The sequence below is a fragment of the Tenebrio molitor genome, chromosome 5 (genome assembly GCF_963966145.1).
Source record: "Tenebrio molitor chromosome 5, icTenMoli1.1, whole genome shotgun sequence".
In the NCBI taxonomy this organism is placed as follows: Eukaryota; Metazoa; Arthropoda; class Insecta; order Coleoptera; family Tenebrionidae; genus Tenebrio; species Tenebrio molitor.
The window spans coordinates 13,413,255-13,429,808 of record NC_091050.1 but is presented as its reverse complement, the minus strand read 5'-3'; the positions used below and the strand labels follow the sequence as shown (position 1 = coordinate 13,429,808).

Sequence of the window (16,554 nt, the reverse complement as noted above, 5' to 3'; positions counted from 1 at the left end):
TACAGAACCCTGGGGTACAATAGATGCGGAGTAAATTTCTCTCGTTTGTGCCCATCGCACAACGCACGCTGCCCCATTCATTTTAAATATGAATCGACGAAATTCAGCTGGTGTAATACTTGATACAACTTTATTTGGATATTTACGGCTTTGTTATGGATACATGAGATATTTTATTTGGTAAAATTTACAGCATCCGCTTTTTACGAGTATTTTAATATGGTAAGGAAGTGTTTCCTTTTTATTTTGTCATCAAATACACCGTTGAAATTATTATTTCATTCAACTTTTGAACGAACAAAAATGGAGTCAACAGCAACTAAATGAATTGAACTTGGGTTTGATTCCCTTCGTCGATTGAATTTAATCGCGATTGACGTAAAAAAAAATTAGCTGTAATCGGTAGCCATTAGCTTGATTAAATTGCGTCCAACTTTTCACCTGGTCGTGATTTCCCCAAATCACTTTTTCCCGCCTCCAATCGTCGCGCCCTCTTCAATTAATCGCTAAACCAATGATACACAATGGCGCGCATACAATCAACAATGTACACACGCGAAACACGGCCTCCTTGTTGTTGGAACGCCCGACGGGGGCTTTCGAATCAATATTTTGATTAATTCCCATAAATTCGGGTAAACAGCCGTCCTCGAGACGGTACGGTAACTCATGTTTACCTTGACGGTTGCCGTTTTGTATTGTTCGCCGAATATTGTTAGGTTAGGAGGAAAAAATTGAATGTCTCGAGATGCGCCCCTTCATGATTTAGTAAGCGGCGAGGAGGGTGATATAAAAAAAATGTCAGCCGAACGACGCCGCCGCCGCCGCGCAATTTTTCACCACACGCGGAAAAAGAAAAAAGGACTCGGCCGAGATATTACGAAGATGAACCGTAATCAATCAGCAGTTGTCAGGGCTACTGGGGAATATTCACAAAGACGTGGAGAACATCTGGGAGTGCACCGTCGCGTAATTGTGCAGTCGACGGTGGGGCTGTCTTCTGACACCGGAAGATACTAATTCGTAAGCGGGTAGTACATCCGGGGGTGATTTATGCGACAGATCACCGCCGGAGGCCCCCGCCTCGCCCGCCGCTTTCAATCCGGAGAATGTGTTTAACATTGTCGGCGGTAATTTCCGTTGTTTGCGCTGTTTCTGCTCTGCACGAAATGGTTGGCAAAAGTATAACATGTGATGCGATTTAAATATCGTTATTCATCGTGTTGTCAACATAAAAAAAGCGCAAATGGTGGATGCGCCAGGAGATATAGAAGACACGAGGATTATTGCGAAATTATTTCTCTAGACAATCCATGCCTATTATCTTAGATAATTATATTGATATTAACAGCATGTTCTATAATAGAGTAATTTCCCCTGTTAATATCTCTGCTGTTTGATAAAGTAGACGAGATATAAAATGCGTTTTGTAGATTTTCTAATGTTGAATATACCAAAACTTTCTTGGTAGTTTATAGATTGCAAAAATGGTGGATGCGCCGGGAAACAATATTCTATGTACTGTCGCGAGCAATAAATTTTGGTCGTCAATGTCATTTCAAAATTTGGTTAGATTGTCACAAATTAAACAATTTTCCCTGCCTGATTGATTATGCCCATGTCAACAAAGTGTCAAAAAAATGAGAAAAAAAAGACAATTAATGTCATACAACATGATGTTAGGTTATGATATTTACGACTGTTTTACAATGGAGCATTTTCAATTGCGTCCAAGAATGACCTTGACGATCAAAATTTATTGCTCGCGACTGTACGGCGAACAGTGTAAAATATAAATACTGCAACTGATTGAATTATTCAATTGGAAAAATTGTAAAACTGGTGGATGCGCCGGAAAATGTTCTAAAGAGACGTGTCAATATCTCCCATGTTTAATAAGCTACAGGTTCATTATAAATGATTGTCCCATCGCAGTTGGCGTTGAAAACCCACACAAATTTTGGATGTGCCGCAGCCTGGCAACGTTAGCCAAACTAGTAAACTTAATTTCCACTACCGCCAGGAGCGCCACCTATTGGCGATACTAGTCTCACACATTTTATAAGGCTTGCGGCACATTAAACCCTGTCACCAACGCCAACTGCGATGGGAGAATCATTTATAATGACCTTGTAGATAGATAAATACATAAAATGCATAGAGTATTTTATAGTTTTTGCAATGTAAAATTTACCACAAAAAAACCTGTGTGTCTGTCTTTGGCAATATTGATAGAAACAGATCGATAAGGAAAACATTTAAGGACATGTTTCAGTGTTTTTTGTCTTTAATGAACTGAATAAGATATAAAATCTTCTCTTTATATATTTAGAAAAGGTGAATCGAATAAAAAAAAAACATGTTTCCAAACTTCCAGCGTTTGATGAACTAACAAGATTCAAAAACGCCGCCGCCGCACGATTTTTCAACATGAGCGTAAAAAGAAAGCTGTCGGCTCAGATACTACGAAGATAAACCGTAATCAATCAGCTGTTGTCAGGACTAGAGGGAATATTCAGAAAATTGTAGAGAATGCCTGACAGGTGCACCGTGTAATTGTGCAGTCTACGATCCCGCTGCTGTTTTCTACCACCTCGTACTAGTTCTTAAACCCGCGGCGCATCCGTGGTGATTTATCCGACAGATCACGGTAATCTCTGCTTCGACGAGTACATCTATAATTTCGAGCCGGAGAGTATGTTTACCATTGTCGGATAAGCCTTGTTATTTGTGGTTGTTTTGTTGCGCAAGAAACTTATTTCCTCGCGAGTTGTAAAATTCTGCATGCAAATTCGGTAAAAATGTACGCGGTCCAAGTCGGACCGCTAGATCATTATTCGGTAAAGTTTGGTAATTTGGAAGCTGCTTCCATAATTGACCGAATGAAGGGATTTGTCTGCATCTGGGGTGTAGTGGGACCGCTTCTGCACCCGACGCTTTTACGAGCCGCCCCTTTCGCCCCTATTAAATTTTTATCGAGGCCCGGCTGAACCGAACCGCCAGAAACTGAGATAATAGCAGATAAGTCCCATTACCTAGCAAACATTGCACGTCATAATCTATAATTTAGCCACCCCTGTACGATCGATTAGCCGAAACTAGGACAACGTGAATACTCACTTTGATCCTGCTCGACTTTGAAGGAGGCCCTGATGATGTCGTCAGCCCCGGGATCTAGTCGGAACTGGAACGGAGGTCCGTTGCTCTTGGATCTGTCGTCGTCGTCGGTGGCGAGGATCTCGACGACTTTCCTCGGAGGCACGTGCTCCGGGAGTACCGGTCTGTAATCCCGCAGGAACGTGGGGGCGTTGTCGTTGATGTCTTGGACGATGACGGTGAGGGTGGCGGTGGCGGTTTTCGGGGGTATTCCGTCGTCGATGGCCAAGATCTTGACCTGGTGGCGGGGGGTGTCCTCGCGGTCGAGAGAGCGCTGTATGCTGACCGTTCCCTCTTGATTGATGGAGAACTGGCGTTTCCGGTCCGACACCCTGTCGATGGCGTACGAGACTTTGCTTTTACCCCCTTGATCCGGGTCGGTGGCTTTGAAGGTTTCCAGGCTCTTGCCCACTTCGGCGTTCTCGTACACCGACACCTCGATGTTGGGCCGCTCGAACTGGGGCTTGTTGTCGTTGATGTCCCTCAGCTTGACCACCACCCACGAGTTGGCCACGTGGTACTTGTCGTTGTCGTTGTCCTCGCCCTTGTCGTTCACCTGGATCCGGAAGCGGAAGCCGTTGCTCTGCAGGAGGTCCTCGTAGTCGAGCGGCTGGACGATCTTGAGCGAGCCGGTGCCGTCGTTGTTGCGCACCATCGTGAACTTGTCGGCACCGTAGCCGCTGTTCTCCAGCACCTTGTACTGGAACTTGTTGGTCTCGTCCTCGTCGTGGACGGTCACCGTGAGGATGGGCATCTCGGGGAGGGTCGTGCCGTCGGTCTCGTCCACCTCCGTGAACCATTCGTCCTTGGTGAACTGCGGCGGCATGTCGTTGATGTCCTTGACCCGTATCGACGCCGTCCCCGTGCCCTTCAACCCTCCTCCGTCCATCGCCACCACCTGGATCGAGTAATCTGGAGTCCTTTCGCGGTCCAAACAGCACACGGCCGTCTTGATCACGCCCGTTTCAGATTCTATTTCGAAAATGGGCGAGCCCGTTTCCTCCTCGATCACGTTCTTTTCAATCGAATACACTAGACGCGCGTTCGTGCCCTCCGAGGGGTCGTCGTAATCGACCGCGGTCATCGTCATCACCACCATTCCGGCGGTGCCGTTCTCGGTAACGTTGCCGAAGTAGACGCCTTGGGGGAAAATGGGCGCGTTATCGTTTATGTCCTTCAAGTTGACTTGCACGTCAGCGTAACCCACCAGACCCTCGCCCCCTTCGTCCTGGGCGAACACCGTGAACCGCCATTGGGGACGGCCGTTCGGCTGGTCCCGATCCAACGGCTGCAAACATTTCACATTTAGCACACGACGCCAACAGCTAAATCGCAAACTTCAAACCTACAACATCCTCAAATTGTAAACAAACACAAGAGGGCGGATTTTCATCCCCGCAAGAGGGTGAAAAATGTAAGGGTAAATGCGCGACGGCACAGATTTTAAACTTTAGAAAAAACGCCCCGAGAAAGTTAGTTTCCTTGTTCCCAAGGAAACTCTCGTCCATTTATTTACTTGAACGTTTCGCCCGGAGTGACGGCAACTTTCTTGCCTTAACGAGATGGAACGTTAAGGTGTTAGCCCGGGTAATGCAAGATTTTTTTTAGAGAGGCAAACAAAAGGTTCCCAGGTCACCAACTAATATGGTTAGGACAAAGATTTTTTTTTCGAAATTTATTTATGAATGTCACGTATTAGAGTTTTTCCCTGACCGGATTATGTACGTCTTGGTGACGACGTTCTTCCATATATTTTCTTTACGGCGCGGCATTCAAAATTATTCTTTTCCGGAAACAATGTTTTTGGAAGGGTCGATCGTCGTCATTTTTTCAGTCAGTTTGATTTTTTCCGCAGAGACGATTTATGCGCGAGTAAATAAAAACGCCTGAGAGACGGATAATGGTGCAAGGAGGGTCGGAAGGATTACAGATTTTAACGCGTCTCTTAAATCAAACCGTAAATGATAAAAGCCGTCGACTCCGGGAGGGTAATGGAGATACGAGAGATGAAAAATCGCCAGATTAACTCCCTTTGTGTAATTTCAAACAAAACGCCCAAGAAGTCCGGCCTAAAACCCACCGCTTAAGCCCGTTTAGCGCGACCCCATCTCGTCAACCCCTTTACGAGCGGGACATTATCGACGTCCGATCTGCATCCGAATGCGGTTTTTAAGGGAGATTGGGGAAGGCGAACGGCCCTCGACACCTACCTTAAGCACGAATATCTCCCCCGTGGTCCTGTTTATGTCGAATTTGCTGTTGGCCGGATTGTCCGGATCGATGCCCTGGCCTGTCAGGAAGTACACGATGTTCTGGGGCCGATCTTTGTCGCCGTCGGTTGCGGTCACCTAAACACGACAGCCCCGATTAGAACCAGACGCTAAACGTCGTCAAGATCTGGTCAACATGAACATGCACATGCACCAATCACACTACACTCACCCCGTCCAAAGATCGACTCGTCCAATCGCGACGATCGCAGCCGTCACGTGACCCACTTAAGCTGTCACCGAAAGGTGCTGAGCGAGGTGCGCCCAATAAAATTCGCACTTTTTGTGACGAGTTTTTTTTTATTGTTCGAGTTATGAGCCACCCCATCCGTTTGGCCCGACATGTCGTCGGTTTATTAGAATGTGACATTTCACGTCGCCGCCACCAGCTTAAATTAATGCGTCAACCTCTCGGAACGGAGCTAAACGATTCCTGCCTCATCACAGAATAGTTTCTATAGCTCTCTGGTGGTTTTTTTTGATAACATCGGAGAGATTTATGTGGGACATTTAATTTTTTTTCTGCTTCGGAGGCGAGTTCATCTTGTTTCGTTCCCTTTCAACGCATTTAATGCGGCGACTAAGCGATCAAAATCAGATTGTGGAGGTCATTAACTAATGAAATTACCCAGGAGACCATTAAACACTGGCCGAATTGTGAATACTAATGGGACGAAAGAGTCTCTTGTCCGTGTGGCGGCGTAAAAGTCGACGAATTACATTTATACGGCGTAAGCGGATAATTTTCAGCAAACGTGATTAGTGAGCGACTTTATGATTTTATATAAACATTATGGAAATAATATTAAAATATTTCGCATAAAAATGGCGGATGCGCCGGAATGATTATACGTGTAATTAAATTTAATGGAAACGGGGTATGCACCGGGGTAGGGATTTCATTTCACTCTAAAAGCACACATAAATTAAAATCTAATTAAATTAATTAGAGAGCAGTAGGGAATAAATACATAAAGCAATTTTTTTTTTATTTTTAATATTCATTCGGACTGTTTGGAGTTAAATCTGGTGCTGCTGTGACTTTGTTGCTATTACACACAAAAAAGCACAGCATCCAGGCCGGACTTATTATTATTCCACCTCCACCCGGCGGCACGGCAATTTTGCCGGAGTACATACACTATTACGGATATTACTATCAAGTAATAGTGCAGTGCTTATCAACATAATTACCGGCGTCTTGCCTCCGCATTTTGACTTTGTTGTGTATTATGTTCTGTGTCAATGTTAAGGAACTTCCTCACGATGTGACATGAGTATAATAATATACCTTTTTGAATTTCAACTACCAATGTGTTATCTAAATCCAGAATTTTTAAATTTTTAAAAAGAGATTGCGGTACTATTCCCGTTGCTGAAATTACAAGTGGTAAAATCGAAATTTTTTCTAAACACCAAAGATTTCTCATAGCAACGGACATCTCTAAATATTTATTAATTTTTGTGTTATATGTCTGTGTTATATTATGTGAATTTGGAACAGCTATATCTAAAAGATATGCTTGCTTTTGTTGTTTATTTAAAATAATAATGTCTGGTCTGTTATGCTTAATATGAATGTCAGTTAAAATTGTTCTATCAAAATATAACTATTATTATTATTATTATTATGTATCGGGCCTTCAAATAAATATATATTTAGAGTAGGCGTAGGCCACATTCTAATTTCTAATTTATAATTCTGTTAACAGTGTAAAGTAATTTTTGTAGGTAACCAATTATTCTACGGAGTTACACAGGTTACATAGTAAGCTTTTTCTCAATTTCATATTGTCATATTCCGTGGAGGGGGAATGCACTACAAAAATTAAAAATATTTTCTAACCCAATTTTATTTCGTTAAAATGTCAGACGTTTTTTGTGTCATTTTCTACGCTGGAAAAATGTTGCAAACAATTTAATTTTCATAGGTTGCTCTAAATATAAATTTATTTGAAGGCCCTTTATATTTCTATCAAGCAAGGACCATTTCTTAGAAGCACTATTTTTACTATCACTTATTTTTTTTACAATAATGAAATCGTGTAATGAAGCTGTGAAGTATTTAAGTTTCAACAATTTTTCCAGAGGCCACCCATCCAAGCACTGACAGCGCCCGACGTTGCTTGAACTTATTATCGAGCGATCAAATTAATGTGTAATCGAGTCATCCGTAGATTTGAATCCGTGATTGATATGTTGAGATCTAACCTGTGTTTCAAGTTATGTTTTTAGAGCGTGGAGTTCAAGTAATGACATACGATTTCGGATTCATGGATAATTTGATTACAAATTAATTTGATCACTCTTTAGGTACTATTGTTGGTGGAAAAACTGGAAATGCGATGTGACTGGTGGGGATGATCGCGGGAGCTAATGTCTAAGGTAATTTTCCCAATCTCCGGGAGCCACTTTTCGTCCTTTTCCTCCCAGAAGGCGGCAAAGTGGCCGATTTTTCAGCGCGGGCGTGTTGTATGTCACAAACTTAACGTTTACATATAGGGCACTTTGAATAATTCGGATGATTCCCTTCTTGACTTTTGACGTTCCCGGCCCCAAAGCATATAGGAATAATAGCGCCATTTCCCCCGACTCGTCGTGTCATTTATTAACCTGCTCTGGCGAATTCACCCTTCACATAAGCACGCGAGAGATCGGCTTAATAAATTCGACCCGAATTCGGTGGAAATTCCGGACGTCCCGCCAAACACCGGATTATTGTGATGTGCCCAAATATGCCCTAACAAGCGGACCCGTTGTGGGGCCGCCACGCTGCACCGATTTAGTCCCTCGAGCCGAACAGACCTGCCGCAATTAATCGCCAGTTTTCGGGTCCCAGTCACAGACGCAAACGTCTGTTTCAATTATTCAACTTGTAACAATTACCGGGGACGGCGTCTTATCCTTTGTGCCGCCGCTTAAAACAACAAGCCGAACCGGAACGGACGAGCCGGCTTTTAACGTTGTCTTTAATTATTGCAGTTTGATGGCGGCGAGGCTGTTTGCTAGATAAACATGGCTGCAGCTGGCCGGTGCGGTTATGAACGGTTCAGCCGCCATAAATCAACGTAAAAGAAAAGCATAAAATAACCGGAGCGATAATTTGCTGTGGAAAATTATGGAGGAACTGCGCCGGAACACGGCGGACTGAAAATCGCCCGAATAAGCGATAATTTCGGAGGCGGAATTAAAATTTATGTGTGGCGAGGAGACGGCTCCACCGGGGCAAAAAATATGAAAATTACCGAAAACGTAATCGAACGTCATCAAGTTCGTTATTTCCGAGCAACGCGCGTTGCAACTCCGGTCACGTGACCGTTCAGTCGACGCCATCTAGTCGCAAGTTGGCAATCTGCAACTGTCACAACATCACCGGTAATACACACACGAGGGATGGTCGAAAAAATCACCCTTCCGGATGTTTTATTCATCTCTGACTGCCTCTCAGTGTTTTGTTGTGGCTACAGCGCGCCTTTTGTAACAAGCAAAGTGCTTTCGGATTCTGTACTGCACATATTTCACTTGTCAGGGCGACAACTTGACAAAAACTCGTTGTAATCGCGTCGAGCGCTTTCAGACGTGTAAGTAATCGAATTTCATAAGAACACAATGCGACCGGGACCATATCGCGAAAGCTCTCCGGAAACTTCGATGGACTTGGCTAAGTAACGAAGATTAAGTTAACCGGAAGAAATCCGGTCGCAAATCCGGGACGCAAACAAATTCGCACGGTCCAATTAGACGGACCTAGTCGCGTGTTCTCCATAAAGTAATTAACTCGAAACTGAAGCCGGGCCACTTTGCGGAGAGGCCATCAAGAACGTGTTACATAAGCCGGAACGATGTTTAATTTTGGACCTTAATTATTCGCCGCCGACGAAAAAAAAGAACCGAACTATCCGCCCCACCCGCCGGGGCGAAATGCAAAACGAAATTTAGGAGCCATAAAACCTTTTACTGATGTTAAGTCGTAATTCACCTTCGATGTAAAATAAAGTTGGAAGTTTTTAAATCGCCATAACAATTCCTCCGGAGATCCGCCCGGAGGGCTCAAGAATTTTTCCAGGGACTCGCAATAAATCCAAATCCGACGCTTCAAACTAGTCGCGATAATAAACCGTTCCTCCGCCCGTGTACTAATGCCATTGGGAAAATGGGCGTCAGTGCGCGAGCAAGTGGACGCGAGATGGCGCCAGTGACAACCTGTCACGCTTCGCCGCTCGTTCGGCCGCAAATAAGCTGACGGCAGTCATGTCGTAACCGGTTGCGAGCAAGCATATAAAATACCGACTTGAATGTGGGTAATCAAATCGTGTTATGCACTTTCCGCAAATTGACTCTTTGCGGTGACACACAATAAACCAGTAGCGTACGTACACGTCCTTAGCAATAAAAGCAACCAAACACACTCCGTCGGCGGGACGATAATAGCGTCCGTGGAAGGAGCTTGTGTCGCATGCATCGGTAATAATTGTCGACGTGGATCGACGGAGCGATAAAATTTCCCGGAAACGCCCCGGTATTAAAATTATGCCCGGAATAAATTCCGGACCGGGGCCGAAACGTACAAGTCCCGTTCCATTTATTATTTGTATGCCGTACATATGGATATTGGCTTTCGCCGAAAAATATAAAACTAAATAACGTTTCCAGAACAAAGGAACGAAACGAGCCGCAACACCTTCACCGGAAGCTCCGAAGCTCGCCCGGACCGGAGCGAAATATCCGCCTCGATTTATTCCAACTTCAGATCGCTCCGATATAACGATTACGTTGTATCAAGTTTCAAATGAATCGTAAGCTCGCTGCAGCAGCTTTAAAGCTCTTCTTAAGTTTTAATGGAATTAGTCGTGAATTAATCTTTGGCGTGGTGCGGTTTTCCGAAGAATGTAAACTTCACCGGGGAGTGGCGGCCATACACTTGCGATCCAACAACAACCCCCAGTCCTTCGTTGTCGTTCGAATGGGGTCGAAGACGTAGCCGCAAAAAAGCAACAAATCCTGCCGTTCATCGTTCGAACGAAATTTCGTCCCCCATCTCGGCAACTACTACCCCAGCCGGGGTAATTAAATAAGTAAATACAACTCCTCGAGAGCACTTACATAAATTGAAATAAAAATACGCGAGTTTCATTTCTCGAGGAGCATCTTTAAATGCACCGCACGATCCCATTTCGCCCCGGAATTTATTTCGTCGCTAGGCTAATTGGGACGGACGGGGCCTGCGCCCCGTCCACTCCCGCACCCGGTTAGTTCGCGAGCGATACAACAATTAAAGGGGTATCCGGATAGGATTTTTCGGCTAATTATTCGACGCGAGGAGGGAAGGAGGCGCCCCCGATTATCCGGATCCTTTTACGAATGATGAAATTGGAAAAGATAGGGCCGAGAGCAAAAGCGACTCGTACGCATAAAATATGGCGGATGTGTGCGTGCCCCCGGTTCAGCTGAATAAGGCGGATCGGCACATAAACGAAATTATTGGATTAAGTGCGTCAAAAGCATGCATTTCGCATTTCTTGGCGGCCCGTTTCGCTAATCTCGTTAATAAAATCGAAAACACGCCCCCTCGAGAAACCGCACCGATTAGATCTGGTGGGCTAAATAATGCCCGTTTGTTTATGCATTAAGTATGAGAGGGAGTTCGGCGACGTCCCCCGGGTGGACCGGAGAGATACAGCCGGGGAGTTTCGTAAAAGAATTGTCACGGAAAAACGCCCTCGCGTCACTATTCCTCAATGTAATATTAAATTTTTCATTCGTATAAGGAAATTTCGAGTGTATCGCCCGCCCTCTCGTCTTTCTTTCGCGGCGGAAATCGACTGTCGAGCGGAAGGCACTTTAATTGCCTGGAAACGCGGTGGGATACTCAAGATTAACGATAATTCGCCGGGAACAGGTGCCTTATAGTGTAAATCAATGAACGACCAGATTCACTCCGAGTTCCGTTTATGGGTGCCAAGCCACCAGACGTCACGAGCAAAAAGAAAATATAAAAACAGAGCCATTGACATTTTTTTTTTAACTTCGAAATGAAGCAGACATCTGTGGTACGGTATGTAAGTGAAATAACTGAAAGTGGACAAATAAAATGAAAGAAAGAAACGAAAAGAGTGGATGCTCCTTAACAAACGTGGGAGTGAGGTAGAGATACTCACTTAGCTGGGTTCTCTTTGTAGCAATTGTTGGAAACAGAGATGAATGGTATTCAAGGAAAAAAAGTTAATGGTGCTACGAGAAGACACGATGATGAGATGACATTGGCGGTGAGGGGAGGGAATGAAATAAAAATATATAAATATTATGTGTTTAAAATATGATATTAGGAAAAACATTAATTGTGAACTGTGCTCAGAAAAAAAATTAAAGAACCGGAAAAGGAGAAATAAAACAAGTATTTGCAAGTTTAGTCAACAAGTAGGGAGAAGAAAGGAAAAAGAAAGGGATGAAGAGAAAAATAAAAAGGAAGTGTAAAAAGGACAGGATCATGTGTAGGTGGATGTACTCGTACGTGAAAAGTGTAAGAAAATATTGAATAAATGCAGGAAAGAGCTTTTCAAAGATACAAGGCACTAAAAAAATATTGTCATGATTTACGAAAAATTTCGTTGTACTCGTATCTTGCACGATTTTGTTATTATTGTCTGCGATAGGAGACTAGTATATTGGGATATAAGGTTAGTAAGTGCATTATAACAGAATCGAAAAGAAAGACCACTTCCGAGATTCTTTATGGCACTTAATAACCGTATAATCCATAACGTTTTTCGCACAAACGCTTATAGGAAAAGAATTGACATTGAAGTAATTTTTTTGACAGGAGTATTTTGAAGGCATTAATGTCATTATTCATTAATCATTATTTACCGCATTAGGTATCGGTGTCATTATTTACTTACCGCATTAGGGCGGTAAGTTCAACTTACAGATTTTGTCAACAACAATAGTGAGTAGGTAGTAACAACACGATTATGCGAAAAATATTCTTTTCGTCATATAAATGTCACAATTTTATTTTTAGACTGTTGTCTTGGGAAAAGAATAGTGTTACAAATGCAATAGAAAATATTAGATAGAAATATTTTTCCAAAAATCGGGAGATTTATTTTATTTAGCACGGTCGTGTTATTTGTGTCATTATTGTCTGTCGTAGGAGACAATAAATCTTCTTATTTACGAAACCCTTACAAAGTCCAACAAGGCAAAAAAACAAACTTTTATCGGTATATCGGTCGGAGTGCATCACTTTTTATGTGAAAAAACCTGAGCTCCAAACCGGAAGAACCGGAGTTTTTCCGTGTCGACGACTATTGGCACAGCTCTCGCCCGTCGATGATAACTACCAGTCCGCCGAGCGCGGTTTTGAGAGGTTTTGCGCGGTTCTGCGGCATTGCGGTGCCAAATTACTATAATTTCGAACTGGAGCGGCCCTTAAACCGCAATTATAGCCGCCCCAACCTGGCGGACGTGACGTGGCGACATCGAGTCTGTTGCTTTCGGCCTGGCATAAAAACCTCGTAAACATCCCAGCGTACATCCCCGTTCGGCATAACATTATTCCAGGCACTCGCGCTATTCGCGGATGAATATTGCTCCGTACAAAGGGATCTCGGCAAAGCACAGCTTTGTTTTTGTTTAAGATTAGTTGTAATTTATGTCGGAAAGTTGGCTCGTCTGATTCCAGCCGCCACGGGGGCCCTTTGTAACGGCGTGATATTGAAATGTCCGTAATTCGTCGACTTCCATAAATAAATCGTCCCGTTCGATATCAGCCGTCACATCCGATCATCCCGCAAGGAATAAACTTGCAAACTGAATAAAAATCATCCCGGACAACTTTCCGACAATAGACGTCGGCTGCTCGATGCCGGAAAGCATGCACACAAAAAGCGCCCCTTTTACGGCGAACTACTCCAGGTTAAACGAAGTCGCCCAACGCATTTACGACGATTTACATTATTATTTGCGGTCTACTCGTCGCCAAATGACGCGTTCCTTCGGGATTATTTAATAAATAGCGCCGAATAAAAGGCCGACGAGTGAAACTGTCGGCCCTTCCGATAATCAAAGAACGGATAACGGTGCACTGTTTGAAAGGAAAGCCGCCGGACTTATCCGACTTTTTCCATTTCCCGGGATCAGGGAATGATAAAAGATAACTCGTTCCCTTTGCTGTTCGGTTTATTGTTATTATTGACGAGGAACTCCCGCCCTCAGGATGTAGGCAACCAATAAAACTCCTAATTGTGAAAACTAGGCAACCGGAGGGACCCTCCCAAGGCCGTGCCCGACGCTGATCCTTTGATTTACTGTTACTCCTCTAATAGAGTCGTAAATTTGTTTTTTTATCTCCGTCGCGACGTTTCCATCATAACATTCCGTTGGAAGGTCCTCCTCAGCAGTTCCGACCCGAGCAACTTAAGTTTTTTATGTTAATTCTCATTGTTATGTTAAATTGTCCGAACGGGTAAAGCTCCGGATTGCCTGCGTCGCTTATCCTGCCGGGAAAGTTCGTCATTACGGAATGAATTTCCGTTTTGCCACGTTTACGACCTCTCCACTCGGCTGATTTACTGTTGTTGTTTGATCTCGCGCTTGTTTTCGCGAATATTCTCGAAAACTTTCAAAGTGGTTCGCAACACAAAAAACTGTCGACAGATTCGCCCCGAGCTTTAAAACTGAGAGTGCTAATTGGAAGTTGCTCTCACCGCAGCCGACCCCAGAAAGACTCTACCAATTTTCAAATTCAAACTTGCCGCCGGTTCTCGCACCCTATAGCGCGACTGTCTTTTGTTCGGCGATCGTTGCAACAGAGGGCCCCTACATTGTGCGAGGTAAAACTGCAGTGCTGCAAATGAATTAGCAAACGAGAACCCTCCTTTGATGTCGAAGTCCAAAGCGACGGAAGAAAAATGACGACGCGAGCGAGAACAAAGGGGCGACATTTTTTTTTGTACGTCGCCAAGATGCGAAAAAACCTCGAGATCGGTCTTTGTGAGTGGAAGTGAATGAGAAATTTATTGGAGTTCGCGAGTTAGAAATTAGAGAGGTGGACCGTTGACAGTTTAATATTCGAGTAATTTTGACGTTCGGGGCGCGGTGGAGTGTGCTCGTTTTTTTTTTTTAATCACCGGAAAAGCGGTTTTTCCGGTGTATCGTCTTGAACAGATTAAAGCTCCCTCTTGTCGCTGAGGAGACGTTCCGATAAAATTAACTCGGCGACCGCGTACTCGTGTTTTTCCTTTTCCGACGTGATTTAGAACAATGTAGCGGGCTGAAATATACACTTTTGTGTCACATGGAGGGCCCTCCGAGATAAAATTAAATGCCGCCACTTTACGTCACGCGGAAGAAACGTCGCCGATGTGACGGAGAGCTTCCGCGGCGTGCGGGCTTAACCCGGCTTATTCATCATCCAGATAAAAATAGACGGATGGTTTGTCTAAACAATAAAAAGATCTTTAGCTTTAGTAGAAACAGATGCGAATTAAAAAGTTATGGAAAAGTCATCCTGTCAGGACGCGCATCTAATCCTAATCTCACCCGGCGCATCTACCATTTCTTAAATCTATAAAACCATCATCTTTAGAGTCGCAAACGCGATTCCTTTCTTTGAATTCGTCATGTCAAAGTCTACAAAGCAAACGTTTTTGTTTTCTTTTAATTTTTTAAATTATAATACTTCTTTTTAAATCGTTCAAGAAAGTCTAAAGATATTCTTTATTGGCTTTTGCATGAAGGGGTCGATCAAACTCAGTTCACAGATGTGCTCAATGTAGCCAAATAACACGAGTCCGAAAGAATATCTTAAAAATATTTCCGGGCGCATCCACCATTTTTACAACTTCTGAATGATCCATTTTCACGTTGTGCTTTTTTGATAACACTCATCTGCATGTTCATTTTTCTTTTGTATTGATCTAGATTCTTCGTTCTTCTTTCGTATCTCATGTCACTCATCCGGTCTTGATCTTTTTCCGGTGGCTCCTGGCGTGTAAGAGGACAGTTTTGCAACTTTTGCGGCGAAATGTGTCAACATAAACACCACCTGACCCGAGCCGGAGTCTCGGCGGTGCATTAAGACCCGTACCGGATGCATTTCGTAACAAACGACACGTATGACGTCCGTCCTCGGCTGAAACGGCGCCTTCTGAATTATTTACGCGCTCCGTACAAGCGGGGAAATTTACGAGTCGACGGTTGGCAATATGGATTAGTACGGGGAATTCCCGTTGAAATCGGGCATTGGAACTTTCATGGGTGTAAACAGTTTTCCAATAAATTACCCGACTTCCTCTCCTTCGTCGGAGAAAAAGCTCCCCGTCTCATAAAAGTTGCACGTCGACGTTGCCAACAACAAATCCCCCAGAACAGCTCAGCGGCGTCCGCAGTGGTAGTACCGACTCGGAAACACGTGGCAACATCAAAGGAAGGCAAAATCATCGGAAATGCTCACAAATGTGATTGCTCAACCGCATCACTTTTATTTGCAAAGTGACTGGAAATAACGTGGACCATTTTGAAAAACTTTGTTCGTCTGGAAATCTAGCGTCGTTAATTGAAGGATGATGCGGATGAAGCGTTGCCGTTGGAGTGCTCCCACTTCGTCAAACATCAATAATACCGTTATCTGGACGTGTCACAGCTGACTTACCGGAAGCCGTCGGACAACGACCATCTCGTGGAAATCGTCGCCGTTTTCGCATCGCCGGAACCCATTTTCCCGGAGCGGACGCGCCGGCGGCGTTGCACACAAAACAGAAAAACAAAAAAGCACCCGGAAAAACTCCGGTAGGAAGAATCTGCTTTCCACGGTCGCCTCCCTAATCTCCTCTACACTCGAGTAAACTAGCAAAAAATAACTCGAATACTCGTTTTGGTCGACTAAAGAGTCGAAACTTTTCAGATCGGACCGTTTGTCTTCATATTCGCAGCGAAACAAACACGTTGCAGACGTATTTTCCGGACAAACTCCGGCCCTCCATTAGCGGAACACGCTTTGCAAAAAAACACTAGAGCTTCCGGTGAGGAAGTCCAGCTTTGCATAATTGCGGCACTCCCCACGTGCGGACGCGAACAAAAGCTGCTATAATTTCCGTGCGAGTGATCGACGTTGTTCCGGCGGCGT

The 16,554-nt window shown here is 44.1% G+C and overlaps 1 protein-coding gene across 14 annotated transcripts in view; it reads right to left on the bottom strand.

The window, feature by feature from the left end:
• Positions 1-16,554, bottom strand: part of CadN (Cadherin-N) — a 224,392-nt gene that overhangs the window by 13,056 nt on the left and 194,782 nt on the right. For all 14 annotated transcript variants that reach the window (XM_069048249.1, XM_069048253.1, XM_069048248.1 and 11 more), the window contains 2 exons: positions 5,367-5,504; positions 3,121-4,444 (listed from right to left, as the gene is read on the bottom strand). In XM_069048249.1, the coding sequence (XP_068904350.1) occupies positions 3,121-4,444; positions 5,367-5,504 (1,462 nt within the window). The remainder of the gene's footprint in view (positions 1-3,120; positions 4,445-5,366; positions 5,505-16,554) is intronic.